Source organism: Chiloscyllium plagiosum, unplaced genomic scaffold (assembly GCF_037043375.1).
Source record: "Chiloscyllium plagiosum isolate Xiang-an unplaced genomic scaffold, Cpla_swu_hap1 HiC_scaffold_27, whole genome shotgun sequence".
Classification (NCBI taxonomy): Eukaryota; Metazoa; Chordata; class Chondrichthyes; order Orectolobiformes; family Hemiscylliidae; genus Chiloscyllium; species Chiloscyllium plagiosum.
Genome location: NW_028270165.1, coordinates 65,235,620 through 65,259,208, shown reverse-complemented (window position 1 = coordinate 65,259,208; position 23,589 = coordinate 65,235,620). Strand labels below are relative to the sequence as shown.

The 23,589-nt window shown below is 41.6% G+C and overlaps 1 protein-coding gene across 1 annotated transcript in view; it reads right to left on the bottom strand.

Moving 5' to 3' along the window:
- The window catches only part of LOC148144489 (scavenger receptor cysteine-rich type 1 protein M130-like), a 67,095-nt gene extending 44,968 nt beyond the window's left edge, over positions 1-22,127 (bottom strand). Inside the window, exons 1-12 of the mRNA XM_087975346.1 lie at positions 21,725-22,127; positions 20,843-21,157; positions 18,292-18,606; positions 16,259-16,576; positions 12,664-12,981; positions 11,139-11,479; positions 10,622-10,952; positions 10,470-10,511; positions 10,218-10,334; positions 8,750-8,857; positions 7,368-7,481; positions 6,041-6,172 (exon numbers count right to left, since the gene is read on the bottom strand). Coding sequence (XP_087831472.1) covers positions 6,041-6,172; positions 7,368-7,481; positions 8,750-8,857; positions 10,218-10,334; positions 10,470-10,511; positions 10,622-10,952; positions 11,139-11,479; positions 12,664-12,981; positions 16,259-16,576; positions 18,292-18,606; positions 20,843-21,157; positions 21,725-22,127 — 2,854 coding nt within the window. The remainder of the gene's footprint in view (positions 1-6,040; positions 6,173-7,367; positions 7,482-8,749; positions 8,858-10,217; positions 10,335-10,469; positions 10,512-10,621; positions 10,953-11,138; positions 11,480-12,663; positions 12,982-16,258; positions 16,577-18,291; positions 18,607-20,842; positions 21,158-21,724) is intronic.
- Positions 22,128-23,589: the final 1,462 nt, after the last annotated feature.

Below are 23,589 nucleotides of genomic sequence, written 5' to 3'. Positions count from 1 at the left end.
TACTCAACAGGTCTGGCAGTATCTGTGGAGAGCAAGCATAGTTAACGTTTCGGGTTCACTGACCTCCTTCAGAATTGGCTTTGGCTCTGAAGCTATTGATATATATCCTGGAGAAGGTATGGCGACGGATGAATGAGTGAAAAATGGAGTGAGGTGGGACAATGAGAGATGAAAATAGTTGGATAGACAAAGGATTGATAAAAGGCTCGTTGGGAATGTTCTCATCACCACCTTGTTCTCTGGAAAGAATCTCTCGCAGGTTTGCTATTATAACCTCGCGAAGCTCAGTGCAAGCTGGAGGAACAACAGGTCATTTTCCTTCTGGGAACTCCGCACCCTTCTTGTCTCAAAAGTGTGTACATGCGTTTTTTTCTGTGTTTGAGAAGGTGCGGGGGTCGGGCCTGCCTTCTTGAACTGCTGCAGTCAATGTGCTGTAGGGCAGAACCACAATGTCCCATCGGGAGGAATTTCCAGGATTCTGACCAATTCACACCATTCTGAGTCGAGATGGTGAGGGGCTCGGAGGGGAACCTGCAGGGATTGGTGTTCCCCCATATGCTGCTCCTTATCCTTCAAGTCCCCTCCAAGTCGCACGCCTTACCTTCTCATGGACGTAACTAGGGACAGCATGATAAATGTCGGGAGTGTGGTGCTGGAAAGGCACAGCAGGTCAGGCAGCATGCTGGGCCCAGCCAAAGACACATCAGGTCCAGTGAATGAATTAAAAATAAAACAAATCCATTCTATTTTTTTGAATACACAGCCTGGGTAATTTACACTTCTCCAGTCCTCTGACAACACTCTCGTATCTGAAACGTGTCACATTGACTCCCCCAGTGAGCCACGGAGGTACCAATGAGACTGGGCAGACGTTCGATGTTACTGTGTAGAACGCTGCTGGAATGGAATGGGTTAATGGAACCTGTTTGCTCTCCATCTCCCATTAACATCAGGCTCCACAGTTTATCGCTGTGTACCTGGAGGGCACTCTCCTCCTTTAATACTCAGGGACTCCTTGCAGCGTGTTACCCTGCCATGTCAGTGGTTGTGCCAACTCCCTCAGTAATGGGGGACGGTCGTCTCGACAGACAGAGGAAGAGATTGGATTCTGAGAGTGACTGATTGTGATCATTACAATGGACTGAAGTTTCTACAATTGACTCTACTGGCATTCCCAGAATTGGATACCTCTAACATCTCGAATTCAGGACGTGTTTTGGATAATTCAGGGTGTCTCCTACCCCATTCTGGCTGTCGTTGGCATTCCTGGTATGAATCTGGTGAGGACACACCATCTAGTGAGGCCACTTTTGATGTACCACGCTCAATTCTGCAAGCCCTGCTTAAGGAAGGATGTTATTAAATTGGAAAAGAAAGCAGAAAAGTTTGACAATGCTGTAATCTAAACTGGATGGTTTGTGTTGCCAGGAATGGTTGGATAGGCTGGGACTGATTTCTTCCCGGATTGTAGGTGACTGATGGATGACATTGTAAAGCTTTACAATGTCACGATTGACATACATAACGTGAGTGTCCAAGGCTTTTCATTCACCAGGGTGGGGGAAACCAAACACACAGGGCATAAATTTAAGGTGAGAGGGGACAGGATTACAAGGGAACTGAGTGTAGCTTTTTCACATGATTCGTGTTTGGAATGAGCTGCCAGAGAAAGCGGTGGAGGCTTTTAGCATTTCTAATCCAAACAATGTGAATGGGATACCTTTATCCCAAGCATTTGGGTAGCCCTGACAGTTCGCTCTTAAACATGATCTACGGGGTCTGATGCCACCTTTCCAAGGCTCCCTTGGATTCAGGATGGTACGCATTTAATTTAAAGTGCTGCGTGCAGAATGTATCCATGACTTCCTTAAATACTGCGGAGCAAAATTGGAGACTTGGTCTGAATGAATCTCCCTCGGTTACCCATACTGGGTAAAGAAAGGTACCAACTCCTCCACCACCCTTTTTGCCTTCACATTCCAGAAATCTGATAGCCACATCCATTACAGTGAGCAACCAATGGTTCCCATTTCTGGTATTACGGAGAGGACAAACACAATCAATCATAACCCACGTGACGTGTTCTTGGGATCCGCGGGAATTGGCAGCAAATGCACTAGTTTGATTACTGCCTGTGGCTCACCCTACTACGCACCTCTGAAATGTATGGCAAAGTGTACACATCCTTATGCAGTCCAGGCCAACAGAAGTGCTTTGGTACCATAGCCTGTGTCTTGATCACACGAGGTGACCTCCTCCTGGTAATTCATTGCTCCCCATAATATTTTCCGAGTTACTCAGGGAGAGAGGAAGAGGGACAGGGCAGACAGGAACACGACAAAGGGAAAGAGTGAGAACAGTGAAGAATCAGAAGCAGGAGAGGAAGGGATAAAGCGTGGGGGAGAGGGTGTGGGGAACGGCAGACATGTAGAGAGACATGGAGCAGGGGACAGATGAAGGAAGAACGAGGTGAGAGTGGGACAGGGAGAGGGAGAGAGAGAGAGATGGAGGAGTGAGGAGGAGAGAAGAAGAAGGCAGAGAGAGAAAAAGAGAAGAGAAATGTCTCTGTCCCAATTACTCCCTTGTGTTAAAACTGATATAACGCCACCCTCTGCTGGACTGCCAACGCCACTGCATAGGAGAAGATGCAGCGTACCATCAGAGAGAGAGAAAGAGAGCGACCAACTCACAGCAGCATACAGATACAGAAAGACAACCATCTATATTGACACGCACACCGGTACCCACGACACTGACGCACATACGCTTCACACAGATGCAAGCACACAGACATGCACACACTAGTGAGATGATTTCAATTGTACTTCAGGTTCCCTCAGAGTGAAAGATGTTTCTGTTGAGAAACCAATGAGTTTCTTCTGCAATGTCGAATTGATTTATCTTTGGGCTGTTTCCTGACATTGTACACCTTAAATCGAACATTTGCTGGCAACTGTATTCTGGGACCTCTCAGTGAATTGTTTTAACAAGGAGAAATGATGAATATTCTTGCACTTTGTGCAATTTACATATCTATGTAATTTATTGAGTCAGATTCTAAGTGAATTTAATATCTGAAGGGGTCAGGCCAACACTGGGTCTGTTCATCTCCTTCTGCTCATATCACAGGGGCAAGGTCGATTGAACAAAATTTCTACAAGCGCAGGTTTGAAGAAGAAAGTGTGTTGCTGGCAGCATCCAAGAATGATTCCTGAAGAAGGGTTCATACCCGAAGCGTCGATTCTCCTGCTCCTCGGATGCTGCCTGCCCTGCTGCGCATTTTCCAGCAACACACTTTCAGCTCTGATCTGCATCATCTGCAGTCCTCACTTTCTCCTTGAAGAATAAAGTATCGTTGTAACCTGGGAAATTCACAGGCTTGAATGCTTTATCCAAGAAACAATATCTGCCGCTTATGGACTGGTATTGGTTGGCATTGTCTCACTTGGAATACAAGAGGAGGACGGGGTTGGCGGAGGGGGTAGAGAGAGGAAGCGAGAGAACTTCTGGCAGCCAGAACTGTGTGTCATCTTCCAAATGTGGCCGAATTAAAGTTCGACAACACACAACCTGACTGCATAAAAATTAAACCACGTATTTTCCGACGAATGCAGGAAACCTTGTCATGTGCCTCCTTGCTTACCTGACCCACCTGATGCAAGCAGATTGTAAGCCACGATCCTTCTGAATGTTAACTTTCCAAGTTACCTTTCGTTTCCTGTGTTCTTCCATCCTGAAATCAGCGTTCCAACGTACTGGCCGAATCAAAAATATTCTCATATTCAGAGATGCAGTTGCACAAGCACAGCCAATTACAACCACTCTCACTTACTCACTGACACTCACACACATACACTTGGCACTGACATCAACAAACGGACTCAGAATCCCAAAACAAACTTGCAATCACTGCATTTTTATTGATGAATTGTGTCCTACATTTTGCAACATCACTTTCAGAAATATTCCCAGTTCAGGGACAGAACATTTCATTCAATAAATAGCAAAACAGCACTTCATAGAATTCTTTGGCTTGACAAGTTTAAAAGCCTCCTTCATTCGGTATGAGAAAGCAAAGCAATTTCACATGGAATTTCCTCAATACCTCATTGACAAGCCACAGGACCATCGTCCACTATTGTGACTTCAAACATTCACACTGAGAAATGAATTACGTAATGTATGCACACATAAAAAATAACTTCGATGCACTCTGTTTATACCCACTTTTAACTCATTAAAACACACAACATGCAATTTTTCAGATATATTTCAAATGTATATATATGCAAATATATACATTTCAATGCCAAAGTACATGCTTCTGAATTACAACCAGTTGCAGCTTATATTGAGAAAAATATTTTTGAGATTCAAAACGATAGTCGGTGACTTCTCGCAATATTAGGACGTCCCATGTTGAAATCGCTTCTAAAATCGACCTGAAATGATAAAGAAAATAATTTGAGTCCACGCGTTCAAGTCACCTCTGGCTCTATTCACAGCACATGAATCTACCAATCTCTAGCTGAAACTCTCACTCCATGGAGTAGGGACAAGACTAATTCTGCCTCAGCAAGGTCAGACTGATGACGGGCCATATTTGGAAGGCACATTGACATGTTTCTCTATCTGTGTGTTTAGTATATCACTGGCCATGCACGATTTTGCAGGTGAGATGTTGATTGAAAGTGCAAGATAAACAAATATCTATGGTTTCTTTCGCACTCCTAAAACAATTTAATAGATCTCTGTGAAACAATAAAAGTTGCTTTCTTCATTAATTTAAACAATCCTCACGAATGTATTCAATGTTTAACTGAAAAATAAATGTCAAGTTTCCCATGATGATTTTCAACATTACATAGTGCTCAAGATATTTCAGAATTTTGCAGAAAGCCGAGGCATCCCATTCTCTCCTCTGCATCAGAAACATTGGAACTCAGGAGGAAACGTCGCAATTATGGGTTTGATGCGAACATTGTAAAAGTTTGGATCGCACATCCAGTGCATGTCAACAGTGAAGGCGCCACCGATATGCGAGTTATCAGGGGAAGTCAGATGTATTTTCTGATTGGACAACAGAGTTAACATGGCAATGGCTGTATCATAGTTCTATCGAATCATGCAGTGCAGAGAAGCTCATTTGGCCATTCGTAATCAGAAGCAAACAACGGGAATTGCTAGAAAAAACCCAGCATGTCGGGACACATGTTTGGAAGACATCAAAGTTAAAGTTTCAAGCCCGGTGACCATTCTTCAAAGAAACATAGGACCTTGGTTGTTAGTGTGGTGACTGTTACATGTTACAGGAGAGTACTCACAACAGTAATTAAACAACTCTCTGTGAAAAAGGAGAGAAGGTGAAGAATAATGGAAGCGGATAACTAGGAATACAAGGAACAATGGAGCAGTTTTTCTTTTCCAAAATGCCATTCGAAAACACTAAAATGGTTAAGCAGCTGATCAGATAGTCTGGGTTTCAAAGGCAACCGTGAGTTGTTGGCATTTGTAATGTTCAGCTTAAGGAGACGTATTCTTCTTCGGGAATGGGTGTGAGTGCAGTTCCTGAAAACAACCACATCCAACGCACGTCTCTTTGCACATTACAAGTAAAGGTCCTGGGCTTTGTATTCCATGTGAGCTACAAGAACTAAACCGTTCAAACTGTTGAGCACGTAAAACCCCATCTTTCATATTCTCCATACAGCCAGTTGATGACGCATTGAAACAGCAATTTTGTAGATTTGTAATTACAAAATTAGGTGAACATCAGCTATTCGAAGAACTGACAAAACGCAGCGTATGATGAATCGCATCGAATTCATTTTTAAAGACGGTTCTTTATGCTTTTGAAATAAAATCGTTCTCCAATAATACATTGCTTTCTCAGTGACAAGCTGTGGAAATGAGGCACAGGTTTGGACGTTGTTCTAGGATTTTCAGTAAATATAATATTATCATGGAATGGAAAGGAATTATGGCAGTGTGAATGCACAGAAAGGTGGTTAAAGATGTGAATATCTGTTATTCAACTCACCGAGTGAACAAAGACCACTGTCATCATCTGTAAGTGTGAGGGGTTCATCAGGATCACTGTCCAATTGTAACTTTCCATCATGACAGTCTGCATCTTCAGTCTCAACATCGTCATACTCACCACGAATTCGACCTGGAGAGAAAGATGAGCATCACTGATACAAATTCAAATACACAACAACGATAACTAGAAAACGAGACGAATGTCTCAGATAAGGCGAGTGCTGGAAACTGAGACCAGAAGAGTTAGGTCGGTCATCGTAATTCTGAAGTTACGGAATGAGCAGAGTTGGTGCAAATTAGGATTGTTTTCCCTGGAAATGAGAAGGTGAAATGTTATCTGATTGAATTATTCAAGATAATAACCCGCATAAGACAGGGAACATAAAGTAAACTACTTCAACTGATTAGACTATTTTAGCTCGAGGTGTTATACACAGAATTAAAGCCAGACCGTTCAGGGAAGATGTCAAGAAAGGATAAAGCTGTACAGGGTTTGGAAATATATTTCCCAAAAATTAGCTGATGTCTGATCAATTCTTAATTTTAAATGTGGCCGAGATCATTGTTGATCAAAGGTATTTATGGACATGCTTCAAAGGCAGGGAGCTGGATTTAGGCCACACCATAGTTTGGAATTGTCTCATTGAAAGGAGGAAGAGTTACGAAGGGCTGAGAGACCTATCGCTGTATCTATCTTGCAATTTATTGACTTGGAGCTGAGCATGCAGAGTTGCTGGCATGCCTGCGATGAGTCATGAAATGATGACGACAGTAGTTGGGGAAGACAGGAGGAACATTTCTCTTTGGTGGAGAGATCAAAGATCAGGAATCATACATTTCAGAGAAGTGATGGGAGAAGTAAACAGGAAATCTTCGACTCTCTGCCAGGAAGGGTGATAGAGGCAAAACACGCTCAAAAAAGTATTCAGTGATGCACTTGCAATGTCAAAACATACAAGGCTGTGGGCCAACGTGTGCTGGAAAAATGCGATTAGAATGATAACCTGGTTCTTTTTGTAGTGTTCAGCTTAAGGAGACGTATTCGTCTTCGGGAATGGGTGTGAGTCCAGTTCCTGAAAGCAAATACATCGAACGAACGTCTCTTTGCACATTACAAGTAGAGGTCATGGGCTCTATAATCTCTGTGAGCAACAAAACAGCCGGACAGTCCATGCCCATGATCATGTGGTATCAAAACAGCGATTTTCACTTTAACCAACATTCCAGTGATCACACTACCTTCTGAGGGTTGCGATCGTTAAGTTTTGGACAGCATAGAGGGTGTAGGACGAAAATTAATTGACAGAAAGTGATGCTATACACACCTGGAATGCTGTTGGATTTCACCTCAAGATTTTCAGATCCGGGATTATTGTCAGTCAAGTTGTGGCTGGTGTAGTATTCAATGCGATTGAGTGAGTCAATGGAAGCATAAATTACTAAAAATAAAAAATGGAGAGTTATTTTCAAACTCGAATTCCAAGAGAAGCCATGACCAATAAGATTTAGAATGAGGCAAATATTCTTCAACCAGAGGCTTGCGAATCTATGGAACACAGATGGCTATTGAGGCCAATCAGTGTGTATTTAAAACAGAAATACAAAGGTTATTGGTTAATAAGGGGATAAAAACATCCAAGGAGAAGGCAAATCAAAGTGGTTGAGAAGCACATCAGCCCTTATTGAATGGCAGAATAGACTCGATGAGCCAAATGATCTAATCCTGATCCTGTATGTCGTAGACTTATGGACTGTAGTTGAAGGTTTAATGTTATTAATTGTAGGGTGACAACAGAAAGTATTGTTCTTTAATCGTGCCTGTAGAAATATCTGGAATAATGTCAAGTGAACCCACTGCGGGAAGGAATATGACATAAGATCTAAGAGCAGGAGTACTCCATCTGACCGTTCCAGCCAGTTCCGCCGTTCAATAAGATCATAACTGATCTTTTCGTGGCTTCAGTTCGACTTACTCACGATTTTAACGTTCAAAACATTATTCACCCCAGTTCTAAAAACATCTGATGAGGCAGGGAATTCCATAAATTCTCAATCCTGTGGGTGAAAATGTTCCTCCTCAATTTAGTCCTAAATCTGCTATCTGTACTTTTCAGGCCATGTCCGTTCAAATAATAGTCATGTATAATTTTATTCCAACCAAAATGGATAATTTCACATTTATCATCTACCAGACATTTTCTTTCCATTCATTTACACTGTATCTGAACACCTGCAAAGTTTCAGAGTCATATGCACACTTTCAGCACCACTCATCTTCTGTGATTCATCATATTTGTTTATACATTGATTCCTCAATTTTGCTTCCGCTCTTTGGTGCTGTGTAATCCATACTTACTGCAAAAGTTATATTATTTTAAAATCAATGACGAATTGATTAGTTGTCCAGCCATCTGAAACGGTCAGGGTGGAACCAGGGTAGAAGTGAAATTGATAGTTTTGTTTGCATTTTCAAATACATGCCAGAAATAATCTATCAGGAATGTAGGCCAGTGGGAATTATCATATTGAAATTCTTCATCTCACGAAATGCGGACAGAGACACAGTTAATGAGATAGCTTCCCACACACGACGACTGTGTTTTAACTAATAATCATGTTCATTCAGTCATTGATCATGGGAGACTGCAAATTAAATGGAAGCTATACTTATCCAGTCATGATTCACGATACAATAGGAAATATATACCTGGTCCATGTTTGTGATCCGTCCTCTTGCCAGGGGGAATATTCTCAATTTCTTCATAAATTCCTTGGTACAAACCAAGGCGTGAGCCTCTGCCACCAAGGTAAAGTTCTGTTGAATAAACAATAGACTGGTCAGCATTTGTAGCTGAACACTCGCAGAAACAAGGTGTTTATATCTGAAGAACCAGGGGAGAGAAGAACGAGTTCACACAATGCTGTAGATTAGAATCTTCACACAACGTTAACTGATCGCTGAAGGGAGAACATATTGGAAAAACAAGTGAACAGGCCATGATTAATTTCCATGTCACATCAGTTACCGAACCTAGTATGTTAAGCAGAAAGAGCGAGATGTTCTTGTTGGTATAAATTTGGGTATTTTGTTCTAATTTTGCTGATTCAAATATCTATTCAAGAAAATTCTCAGCTCGCAATGGTGCATGTGATTGAAAATGTTGAGTGCAGAAAATGAAACTCTTTAATGCAATGAAAAAACGAAAATGCTAATAACCTATATTTTTAAAAAAGACTTGATGCCATTGAGGAGATTACAAATTAATGTTCAACATACCGTGGTGCTAACAAACAAGGTTGATAATAATGTTGTTAGAATTGGACTACTTTCATTAAACAATTGCATAATTATGACAATTAGTTAAAAACCAAAACGTGAGACGAATGAAATAAGGTGCACCTTGATGACATTGATCGTGATAGACTAAGTGCATAGTTTTTATGGCTATATGTAAAGGAAAATTAAGAGCATGTGAAAGGATAGAAAATGATTGTTATTAGTGTTGATTGTCATTGCCAACTCGTGGAAAATGGTTCCAAAGCAAACGCTTTTAAATTATTGTGCAAAGTATAGAAGTATCATTTGCTCAGTCAAGGGAAGCCAATTGTTGCCTAACTGGAAGTTCCCTTAAAAGGACCCTTCATCCTCTCAATGATCTTGGGTTGTGGTAGCAGCACCCAAACACTGAAGAACCATAAATAATAGTAACTAATGCAGAAATATTTAGAGGCAGTCTGCAAATAACTCAATGAAACGGAGACATATTGCTGCCATCATTGACCTGCTCTGGAATGTCATGTATATGTTAACTGAAAGATAAGAAAGTGCAGTCATTATATTTCTTTCCCAATGAAAATGACTGGAGCAACTCCACATTATAAGTTAATTCAGTTTCTCTCCAAATATATTGAGCGACTTGATGCATACTTCACAAAGCTAAAATATTCTTTTAACTGCTATTTACAGATTTGATGCATTTATCTGAGTGTTTATTAAAACTTAGCGTTTCATTGGGCAAAGGCCCTCGAAGAAAACAAACAGCCAAGAACTGCTGCACAATCGTGACCATCTCAGTCAAATGCTCGAAAAGTGCAATAAAAACGTACAGCCCCGAGAACATATGCAACAGTGAAAGTGACGCAGTGTTATCTCAGTCGGTAGATATGATGCTTACCTTTCATTTGCAATTTTCTCTGCATGACCAACAGTAATGCGACCAACTCACAGATTAACAAGCCTCCCAAAGATGAACAGACGACAACAGGCATGGAAATAGACGGGCTTTCCTGCCCTTAAAGGAGGGAGTACAAATGGGTTTAGCATAGTTAAGGTCTGCCATGGAAAATTGTAAATAATCATCATTAAGGAAACAATGGCACTGGCGAACGCGAACACAAATACTAATAATAGTATCAGTCATAAATACCCGCAGGTGGAGGTGAAGGGGAGACCGTCACCAACTCGGATCCTGTGGAACAGAAAGTACGAATAATTATAAAGGGCAATGTAACTTAGGAAATCAAATAGTTGCCCTGATTTTTAACATTAATGGCGCACGTCAGTCAGCATCAATCTTACCAGAACACTTTACGCTGGCAATTTCCTTGTGGTTGCACTTGCTTTTAGCTGGAGCTGCGGAGAGACAGTCCAACAGAGAGAATTCTCTTCCCTTACACTTCACATCATTCTGCCAGATAACATCTTTCACCTGGGAGAGAGCGGCCTCATCTCGGGCTGATAGAGCGAAGCCACATCCCAGCTCTCTGCAGACAACATTAGCATCAGTTATATCCCAGGAATTGCCACACAACGTTCCCCAGCGTTGATCGCACATGATTTCCACTCTGCCAGAACAGTTGCTGCTTCCTCCATGCAGGTGCACACTGTCTTGCGTATCTGTGGTACAGAACTGATTATTATTGAATGCAGTACAAAGCAGAATCTCCAAGAATTCGCACATAGAGAAAGAAGACGCACCTAATTGTTGTTGGCAGTAAGTTGAACTGAGGGTCTGCTCCTTTGTCACATTGCTCTCTGTTGGAAGGAGAAAGATGCTCAGTCTATTGGGAATTCATGCTTGAAATGACACCCGAACATTGAGAAGGCTTGTCATGTTACCTGAACAAACTACACCAGCATCTTCCCGGTGTTGACAGTCGTGTTGACCCCACGGATCTGTGTGACATTGCCACAGTGTCGACTCGTGTGACAGACACTCCATCTCATCGAGCCAAATAGTTCCCGTTCCTGCTCCGAATGACTGAGCGTCGTACTCAACATACTGGAACGCACCACAGTGCAGCTGTTTACAAATCACTTTGGCAACGTGTGGATCCAATGTGTCTGAACACACTGTTCCCCAGGTCCCATTGTAGAACACCTCTACTCTTCCCTCACAGCGATGCTTTCCATTCACCAGCCGCAGCTCCTTGTGTTCTGTTCAAACAATAACATATATCCGGATTGTTAGATTGTTCATATCGCTGGTGTGCACTGTGATTGCCGAAACGAGCAGGATGCGTGATATGAACAAAGGGAATTGCTGGAGAAACTCAACAGAATCTGTGAAGAGAGAAAGCACAGACAAATCTTCAGGTCCAGTAACGCGTATTCTGAATTGAGGAAGCGTCACTGGACATGAAACGTTGTCTCTTTGTCTCGACGGATGCTGCTAGACATATGAGATTTTCCAGAAATTTTCCTTTTTGTTTTAGATTTGCAGCATCCGCGGATCATTGTGTTCAGTTTTCTTCATGACACATATTGCAATGAAAAAAGGAGTGAGCCAAATGTGTATCGTGCATGGAGTTTAGAAGGACTTGACCAAGGCACTACTAGAATCTGGCGAACTGTTTGAGAACTCGAAATGGTCGAGAAGCAGAAACTGACAGAAAACAGAAAGCCTGTGTTAAAAGTAAATTGTCCACTTTGCAGAAGTGACGGTCCACTGGAACTGGTTCTGATATCATGGCTGTTCAATTATATATATATATATAGATATATATGCAATCAATTTTAATTTTGTATCACCAGGGAAGTTTCAAACTGCTCAGTTGGAAGCAAATTATGGAATATTTTTACTGTTCTGAAAAATCATGAAAACCGCAAGTGCACAGTAATAAACAGGCAGTACAGGTCTGATACAATTGTACAGGAGCTGTGTCTGATACAGTGAAGTCTGCTCGGAAACATAAAGAAAAAAAATCACTCCTTCATTGTCGAGTCACAAATAGTTCGATAGACACACGAACAGGTCTCATATTTCTGGTGGCTCGATACAAAAGTAAAGATCATAAATTTGGAATTAAGTTTTAGTAAACCCTTTATGACAATCAGGACAATATTGGCATCCACTTGGAGTAGTGACAACAGATCAAAAATGACACTTTTCAGACAAACGCGTCTTGTATCAATAGAAGGTGAAAAAAACTGACAGAAAAGCAAGTTAGATTAGAGAAACGAATTGTTCTTTCACTTTTTGTGTACATGTAAGTGTCAGAGATCATTTCTTTAAATTACTGCCGCTGCTCTACATTCCTTCGAATTCAGTGCACATACGTCAGCATGACGTCTCACCTACAACATTCGAGCAAAGTCAAAGCATTGAAGAATGGCCTCACCCGAGCACATAATTCTCACATCCTCTTTATGAGAACAGTCGTCTTGGTGACCCAATGGGACTGAAGGACATTCCCAGAGAAATGATTCGTTTCCAAAACACTTCACGTCCTTCCACCAAATGTGGCCTGAGCCCGGTCCAGAGGAGGAAGGGAGTGTCATATCCAGTGCTTTTCCACAACCCAGTTGTTTACAAACGACGTCAGCGTCTACCACATCCCATGAATCATCACAAACTGAGCCCCATATTCCATTGTAGTAAATCTCCACTCGACCAGCACAAGGGCTTCCACCATCTGACAGCCTTAACTGAAAGTGCTCTGTGAAACAATTACACATTCAATACACATTCCCTTCATCACTCAGGGCAACATAGTGTATAGATACAGGAAAGAGCGTTTTAAATGTTCTCATGAGAAGTACTTATTGTGCTGAAACATAATTTCTTACAAAATTAATCGATCAAGTGTAACCTTTTAGCAAGAATGTACAGCACATAAATGTTTCAATATATCTATTGCACCTGGTACTGCCAGGTTCAGTTTCCCTTTCTATATTGAACATTCCGTGAAATATTTTGCAAACAGTTGCATTTGTGCTTTCTCTATCCTGTCACTCCGTTTATGTCTGTCCACGCGTTACTTTGTCTAATGCTCAACCTATTTTATAGTGCACATAACTGTACGTTCGTCCAATATAAATACCGTCTCAGCTTTCATTCATCAGCGCACATGAGAATACTATATCTTACGAGAATATAACTGAAAGACATCATATATATTAGCATGACATCAATAGCACTTTGAGAAGTTGTAGAAGTGTAAATACTGAAAGGGGACGAAAGGTCATTTCAGGTTATTATCACGTGTACTTAGATACAAAGGTCCAGAACTAATTCACAGAATCACGGATTTAAGAAGTCTTCAGCACAGAGAAAGAACCTTCGGCCCACCAATTCTGTTTCTGTCAAAAACAAGCTCCGAAATATTTTAATCTCATTCCCAGCACTTGGGTTCATACTTAACTCCTTCGCATCACAAGTGCACATCTAAATATATCTTCGATTTCCCTAACGATTCTGCATCTACCACATTTACAGACAGTGAGTTCCAGACTGCTCCCCCGCCCCAAGTGGATGAAAAAGAATATCCTCAGGTCCCTCTGAACCTTCTGTCCATCACCTTAACTCTATGCCACAAGGTAAGCAATTGCATAACATAGGGGAAAGATTCCTTCTTGCTTATTATACACCTCAATCCTGCCCATACTCAGTCGTATCTGTTCAAAGGAAATGAATCCAAAACTGGCTAAGTTGTCTTCATAGCAACATTTTGTTCATCTCAAGAAAATCTCTCATCCGTTGCCCCCTGCATTGTCTCCATGACTGTCAAATGCATCCTCTGATGTGGATTCCTTAACTGCACACAGTTTTCTGCTCTGGTCTAAATCATGCTTCTTGCAATTTGAGAAGAAACTTGTTCGCCCTTAAAACACTGTCTTCAGCTTCTAACGAACCATTTTATGATCTTTATAGCGGAAAAGTGAAGCTTCCATCAGCTCAACACCATAACAACTGTTTGTAAGTTATTCTGCACAATGGAACTTTTGTGACAACTTGTGCGCTGGACCTGACACGAGAGGAGACCTTCCCTGAGCTCGCTGCTTGCAAACTGCTTTTCTAATTGATAGCAAGTCACACAGTTGCTTATATCTACCGCACAGCATTCCCCTAACTTTAGTTCCAATCCTGTTGCAATGTCCCCGGTTGTATTTCGAGATGAGTACTTTACACACAAACACCAAGAAGCCATTGCCTCGACATTTCAATGATCATGAAAGCGTTCTTTCAGGGTCTCATCACCATCCCGAGATACATGACGCACAACGACTCCCAAAGCAATCTATAATTGCAGTGCAGCTACTTCGCATGTGAAACATCTCAAGACATTTGTTTTGTATGGAATCCGTCTCTCGTGCATTATCTACAAAATTCAAACTGCGCTTTCAGTCTCTGCAATGCTGCACGAGATCAGAAGTTTCTCAGAAAAGATAAAAAGCTCTACTAATTGAAAGAAAAGCGGTTATTTCAAGTAATGGAGTCCGAGACATGTCCAGTACAGAAACAAACCCTTCAGTCCAACTCCTCCATGTCAATCACATATTCTAAATTAATCCACTCCCATTTGACAACATTCCACGCATATATCTCTAAACCCTTCCTATTTATTCACAAATCCACATGCCTTTTAAATGTTGTAACTGTACTATCCTCCAACACCTCACTGTCAAGATATTTCATACGTCCAACCTCTTTTGTGACAAACATTGTCCCTCAGTTCCATTAGAAATCTTTTCCCCTTACTTTTAACCTCTGCCCTCCAGATTCGGATTTCACTATCCTGGGGACAATGCCTTGTCTATTCACCTTATGCATGCCCCTCCTGATATAATAAACTTCTATCAGGTCGCCCTTCAGCCTCCGACCATTCAGGGAAAAACGACCCAGTCTGTTTATCTTCTCCCTATAAGTCAATCCTTCCAACTCTGCTAACATCACTGCAAATCTTTTCTGAATCCTTTCAAGTTTCCCAGCATTGTTCTTCTAAAAGGGTGGCCAGAATGATACACATAAGTCCAAAAGTGGCCAACCAATGTACAGCCACAGCATGACTTTAGAACTCTTGTATTCAGTGGCACGGATCAATGAATGTAAGAGTACCAATCACCTTCTTCACTGCACTGACTCTCCATGCCTCCATTTTCAATGCACTTAGAGTCTGCACACCGAGGTCTCATTGTCTGGCAACAATCCCCAGGACCTTACCATTAAAAGTATAATTTGTGCACGTGTGTCAACTGTACTTTTGGGTTAAGAAACTGTAATTAGATTCCTGATTAGATTAGATTTCTTAGAGTGTGGAAACAGGCCCTTCGGCCCAACAAGTCCACACCGACCCTCTGAAGAGCAACCCACCCACACTCATTCCCCTACATTTACCCCTTCACCTCACACTACAGGCAATTTAACAAGGCTAATTCACCTATACTGCATATCTTTGGACTGTGAGAGGAAACCGGAGCACCCGGAGGAAACTCACGCATAAACGGGGAGAATGTGCAAACTCCAATCAGACAGTTCCCTGAGGCGGGAATTGAACCCGGGTTTCTGGCGCTGTGAGGCAGCAGTGCTATCCACTGTCCCAGCCTGCCGCCCCTTCAGATTAGATTAGATAAGATTAGATTCCCTACATTGTGGAAAGTGGCCCTTTGGACCAACCAGTCCACACCGACCCTCCGACGTTTAACCCACCCAGACCCATTTCCCTCTGACTAATGCAAATAACACTCTGCGCAATTTAGCATAGCCAATTCACCTGACCTGCCACGTAATGCTTGTATCTCACAACAAAATAGTGTCAATTTCTCATATTCATCCATCTGCACCCGCCGCCCACCTCAGATCTGCTGATATCTGAGCGATGAATAAATGGTTTGAGTGACACTGACAAGCAAGTGGTGTACATCCTCAATTTACTCAGCAGATGAATATTTGTCTTGATATATCTGAGCTGGTTTAAATGTGAAGAGTCTACTTACCTGAACAGAGGACCCCTACTCTACTGCCTTCGATGTCAGACGAATTCAATGTGTTGGAGATCCTGCAGTCCTGGAGCTGTGATTCATGTCCATGACATTGGACAACATGTACCCACGAACCACCATCACTCTCCCCGTACTTTGAAGAATTATATATTTCTAAGGCATAACCGCATCCCAGCTGTCTGCAGACAACGTTGGCATCATTCTGATCCCACACGGTGTCATGCAGTCCGCCCCAGCTTCCATGAGAGTAAACTTCAACTCGGCCATCACAGCGGCTTTCTCCATTCACTAGTCTTAACGCCCAATTTTCATCTGTAAAATAAGAGTTACTGAGAACAGCGATTGAAATGAACACAGATATTCGAGAACTGACAATCACAGGAAAATGTATGATTTGCAATCATAAAGATATTTTGTCCATTTACTTTTTCAAATACTTTCATCATGTCATTACATTTCTTCCATAAACAAAATTGAGAGGGGCGTGGAAATAAAAGTGCTGCTCTTCTGGCTTTCGTTGAAAATAAAGTCTCGTCTTTAGCTCGCGACCCCATTCATTCAGGCCGACTGTCAGTCTGCAGATGCTACTCATATGCTTTGACCATTTATATGTTGCCACTACTCTCATGGTTGACGGCAGAGCATGTTGCACTGAGCAAATGACCCGCAACATGACTGAGACAACGGTTAAGATGATAATGGAGACGGAGGAACAAGTCTGTTTGAGAATTATGACATTCAAACCACTTGTGAACATTTGCGATAGCTCATAAATTTTAAAACGTGATGCTGTCACTCACTAAAGTAACTGCCAATATTCTCCATTTTCTTTTGAACATTGTCTCCACGCTATTGATACGTCAATATCTTTTATTAGAAGTTATGAATACATCTGAGTTCTGCGGCGCCATTTGTGCAGATTCTGATATTCCCTGCCAGGAGTTGAGGGCAGAATGTCATGTCGTAAAAATGTTGACACGAGTAATTCAGATGCTTTATGCATTCTCTGGGGGAATGTTGGAAAATGTATGCTTTGGAATTGGAGCCCAGTTTCAGCTCGTGAACAGGGAAACTATGAAAAGAAATATTGAAAACAAAACTCATGCAGCCCCTAATGTTTGTCAGGAAATCAAATCTGGTTTCCACATTTGATCTGCCCGACAAGGTCTTCAGGCTCATAAAAGAGTGACAAAATTATAACTAAAGGCCTCTAAAACCAACTTAGTTAAAATGAAATCAGGCATCAGCACAAAACCTGGCCTCACTAATCACATCTTCGTTCCCTGAAAGACTAAGTATCAGAATAATAATCGTTCAAATGTTCGTGAAATATTCCAAATCTGAAACAGTACAGAGAGTTTAGAAGCACTCACACAATTAGTAACCCAGGCAGAATGGATGCATTTTTGGAGAGACAGGGGATTGACATTTGAAGAATGCGGCAGTTATATGCAAAGATTTAGGAAATTAATTATCATCTTGGATGGCATTCAGAATTTTTTTAAAAACATAATGTACATTTAATACAAATTAACTTCCGAAAACTCAAGTGTCGCATCTCAGAACATCATTGTGCCAAATCAAACATGGCCTCTTGATTTGCAAAATGGAGGTAGAAATTAAGACCTGGTGGTGCTGAGAGTGCCCGAAATTCCAGAATAGCAGCTGGTAAAGATCAAACTGAGTTAATAGTCTGGAATGGAAAGTTAGTCTTAGCGATGGTGACAGTCAAACGATCATCAATTCTCCTAACAACTCATCTGGCTAATACTTTTCCTTCTGGAAGGACATCTGCCGGTCTAACCTTTTCTGACTGACATATGACTGCGGATTATTAACCATATAGTTGAAAGGTAATGACTTCCTGAAGTGAAATAGTGCACCAGTTAAACGGAGATTAGTCACAAAAGGCCAACAGGCCATGGGCTCACCAGTGACATTCCATTAAGGTATAAATAAAATAATTCCAAACTTTAAGTACACACAAACACTGTTTAGCGAAAGAGCAATTGCTATAAAGGACACACCCGAGCAGATGACATTGGCCATATTTCCATGTAAACAGTTGAAGCTTTCCCCATGTGAAACTGGACAGTTCCACAATCGTCGCTCGTTTCCATGGCATTCATAGTTTTCCTTCCACACTGGTCGGGCTCCCCTCCCAAATCGAGCATCTCTCGGGATCGACTTTACAGTCCCGCAAAAAAGGTGCTCACAGACCACATTGGCGTCTTGTAAGCCAAAGTAATCACCGCACAGCGTTCCCCACTGCTCTCCATGCAGGACCTCCACTCGCCCAGAGCACCTGTTCTCCCCACCAACCAATCGGGGCCCATTGTTTCCTGTTTTGGATCAAATAAAGAAACAAACGTTTGCAAATATCCACGCACTTGTTCGAGATTCAAAAGAGAAAATAAATCGAATCTCATCCTCCATTGCCCAATACAATACGTGACAGTTACAACGTCTTTAAAATAATGACGATTATTTCATGAAACTCTTTCCACTATTCCCATTTAAAGGGTATTCCCAAGATAGTGATTATGATCATTTACCTCAGTCCTGGAAACCCTATGAAACGAGGGTGTAAAGGTTGACTTGATGCAGTCCATAGTTTGATAACAGCAGTGTACTTTTGGTCCCGATTGCTCGTGCAGGTTAGATTGACTTTTGCAATCATGCAGTAATGCTTAACTCAATTTACTGATGAATACGTGGCTGCATTCTTGTTAGAGAGATGTGGTTGATGGTGATTTAACCTGATGGTCACTATTCATCAGCCGAGGGTTGAGCTCAGAAGGTAAGGACATCCATGGCAACTTCAGATTGTGGGGGTAATGAACCAACGCTAATGGCGTTACCTTATATCAAAGACAAGTCATTCAGACCACTGACGTAGCCGATTCCATCAGGGTGTTACAATACAGTGCAGCTAACGAGACGAATGTATTAAATAATTATTTTTGAAGGCAATTTCTGAAACATGGGCAACAAATGAGTTTACAAGTTTGAGGCAATTGAGATAATTATAATGTTAAAAGTTTTTTTGTACAGTAAGATGTTGAGCGTCCGGGTGACCAAATCATGACCAGTGCATCAGATGCTGGCTGCAATATGCAGTTTCAATAATATTAACCTTTATTCTGCCATCGAACCTACAGTAATGAAATCAATTATAACCTGTGAAAGTGTACCGTTTGGTAGAATGTGACATGGACTTCCCCGAATTTGCATTGAGATGCAGAGTAACACTTCAAAATTAGCCCCTGGTAACATGCATCAATGTTTTCAAACCATTATTCATGACATCTCCCAATTTCAGTAGAGCATGCAAAGAGAACAGAACAGATAAGTACGTGACAGATGAAACTTTAAGCAAAGAGGTTTGAGGCAGTATATTTTGGCAGCCTGGAAAATGACATACAACGTGCATTTAGATGTTTTCACCTTTTCCCTCTTCATGTTGTGAATAAGTGCACTTTGACAGAAGTGCTGGAGCTTCAAAAGCTGAGATACATCAAGTTGACAGAATACTTGGTAGAGGAGTCAGCAATGCAACTTAAACTGAAATTTAAGAATAGAAGAATTTAGGGCAGAAAGAGAGAAATAATTCCTTTGCGTTTGGGAAGATAGGAAAACATTGTTTATAATTATGTGGAACACATAATTGACAAAGTGTGTCCTGGCTCTTGAGGAGATGCATACTCGAAGAGATACGCGAACAGGCTTCTATTTTCGACTAATGTGTATTGTACAGGTTATGGATCATATTGAAGCAATGAAGCTGGAACTGATAGAGGTGTACGAGAATATTACTTGATGAACAAAGCAGCAAACGAAAGAAATTACGGGACCTGCCAATTGATCATCGAAAGAGTAACAGGCAATAATGTTACGATTTCGGACAAAAGGTGCACAGTATTACATATTGGAATGTAGTGAATCAGACTGTTGACAAAGTGCATATACCATGCAAAATACAACGTGTTACGAAGGCAAGATAAATTTACAGCAACGTGAAAGTTCAGAGATTGAGAAGGGTCGCAAGTAAGGGACAGAACGGTGAATAAATTACCATGATAATATCTATCAACCAACGAGTGTTTGTGAGCTGGAACTTCTTGCTGAAAAAGTTGTTGTCAAGAGTGATCTTCAATGATGTCATACAGTCTGTTCGTATTGTTAAAAAATATAATCGGGTCAGGGAGATTCAGAAAATAAACAATTGTCTTGTCATAACTTTAATTGTCTGAGATTCACATCAATGTATCTGTATAGACCAACGATTCATATTATCCTCCATGAGCGACGTTTAGTCAACGTCGACGCTAAAGTGTATTGACTGTGGACAGTTGAAGAAATGTCTTTCCCAATCCAAACGCAAACGTTTTAAAATGTTTAAATTTTCAATAATTTCGTGTATATTTTACCTCATCACTCTTGTGCCAGAGAATATGAGAACCTTGAGGATTAGGTGAGATTTGTCACGGTCAAAGCAATGTCAGGAATGCCAGCGACATTACTCTTACACACATTAAGCGGAAATGTGTTTTTTTCTTTCGGTAAGCTTGTACTCACCTGAACATATCAGGGTGACATTGTTGTGTCCAGTGCAATCCTGGTGCGTGGTTGAAGACCGAGGGCACGTCCCCAGCTGAGTCTCATTGCCCATACATTTAAACACCTCAGTAGCCGTGAGAACAGCACTGCCTCCAGAATGCATCGAGCTTGAAACAGACACTGCGACTCCACAATGAAGCTGTGCACAGGCCACATTGGCGGTTTTCAAATCCCATTCAAGCCCACACATTGTTTTCCAGGTGTCACCGAACTGAACCTCCAGTCTGCCAAAGCATTGGGAATTTTGAGGTACCAACCTCGGAGCTCTGTGATCTGAGATTTTTTTTAAAAAGCGCAGAATCAGAGAAATTTATAGAAACAGCGACTTAGATTATTTTCCGATAAACATTTATATGATTAATTACAGGTCTGGCATTTCTGGAAATAAATTGTTCCTACAATCAGTTTGCTGCCCTGTCGATCTCATTCATGTTCAGCCATAACCCCGACCCTCAGCTGTTCAGACAGAAAGCAACTTTCAACCTGAGGATAAGTGACAGAAAGTGATTCTGCCAGCCAGCACAATGTCTCATCTCAGTATGCATTGGGTTGTAAATGTGATCATTCCTGCAGCGCACTTCACCCAATGTGTCTTCAAGTGGCATGACAATGGACACCTGTCGTGCCCCTTTACCGGATTGGAAACGGTAACGAGAATTCACCTCTCCCATTCGCTTCAAATATTCACGCATTATATTATGAAACCGAATGAATTGGGCGTTTTTTAATTATCATGTTAATAATATTTGGATAGTTTTCGCTCTGTTATTATATCCCTTTCTGGTTTCAGGCAGCTCCGGCTTGTGATAAAGCTCCAAAGAAATGGTAATAGATTTTTACCTGAACAGATGACACCAGCATCATTGCTGTGTGGCCAGTAGCGGTGATCCCAACTCGCTGATCGACACTCCTTCAGAGCGCGCTCGGTCCCGCTGCACTGAACATTCCAGGTCACAATGGGTCCGGATCCTCGTCCAAAGTGAGCCCCGCCCGGGGCAGAGACCGCGGTCCCGCAGTCCAGCTCCCGACACACAACTGCGGCATCCGGCAGGTCCCAAAGATCATGATCGACTGTCCCCCACTGTCTCCTGTAGTGAATCTCCACTCGGCCAGCGCAAGGACTGCCCCCATTCTCAAGTCTCAGCCTCACCGTCTCTGTAAAATACCGAAATGGTAACCAAAGTGAATACTGCGGAATTGTGAAAGCTCCAATGGGAGTGATGGCATGGCAAAAAAAATGCATGCTATCGCAATGTAACTCACAATACGTATTGTGGAGGGTGAAATGCCATTTTAGAAGTGATGCTCACTCACAGAGAGCGAGGGTCAGAAAAATGTTTCCACAGAAACAATTCCTCTAAACTGGCCAAGATGAGGAGATTTTTTATTACTCATTCATGACATATGGGCGCAATAAATGGCGAGAAAAACACAACTGATCCTCCGTGCGAACATCTGAAAGTGAAACAGTACTTCCGCCTGTCACAGCCCGAAATATTGTGGGATGTATGATCATGTGAGCACAATGTCACAGCTCAATAGTGAGTGAAATGGTTTATATACATTGCTGAAAGCAGCACTGTGTGTGTAACTGAATTTTCACAGTATCCCCATGAGTTGTCTGTCTCTGAGAATGGCAATGTGCGTAGGAACTGATCCTTAACACTCTGCTCCACAGCAATCCTGAAATGAGAGACCTTCAGAAGTCATGCAACCCCATTAGTTATGAACAGACAGCTGTCCAACATGAATTTTAAGGCAAGGAGATTCTTAACACAACTTTGTGCTTGAACAGAATCATCAGAATATAGAAAATCGACTCCATATAAAAGGAGCATGCAGTTACCTTTACTATCGGCCTGAGTGTCAGCAAGTCTGCCTGAAATAGAGGGATAAAAATTCAATTTAGCACGTAGAAATAAGTTAGACAAATGCGGGCAATAATTATCATTAGTTTGCCAAATAACCATATTTTACACAGAGGGTGGTAAGCGTCTGGAATAAGCTGCGAGCGGAAGTGATTTAGGCGGGTACAGTAACAACACTTAAAAGATATTCGGACAACTACATGGATAGGGATAGTTGAGAACGATATGAGTCCAGTGAAGAGAAATGGATTTGACATTTGTGGATTAACATTTGATCAGCCTGGACCAGTTTGGGACAAAGGCCCGATGTCCGTACTGTGACTCTATATGATATCTGGAAAGTTCAAATCCTCATTACATGCAATGGTGATAAAAGCAGGAAATATAATTACTGCAATTATCAAATATTGTCTGTTTTCTTCTAAATTTGACCAAATTGTTTCCACACAGAGAGACACGCTGCCAACTCTCTGACTGGTCTGCTGGTCACGCCATTGCTATCTTCCTCAACATTGTGATGATCCCTGTAAAGAGCGACAATACTCCCCAGTTACCAAAGCAAGGCACCCCCGTCCAAAGCTTTCAGCATTTTAGAAATTTGAGTCGATCAGCAATACTGAAATAAACAATGGCTAACAGTGCTTAGTCAGCAACCAAGCCCCGAAAGTGTATTTATTTTTTTCAGTGTTTACCATCTTTAATATACGGCTTTATTATGTTCCCCTATCTACATGGCGACAGCATTACGAGATTCACTCATCAACAATATCCAGCAGGAATTATCCATTTCCCTAAATCTGGAACAGGAAGTTTTATGATGGATTGAAAAAAGAAGAT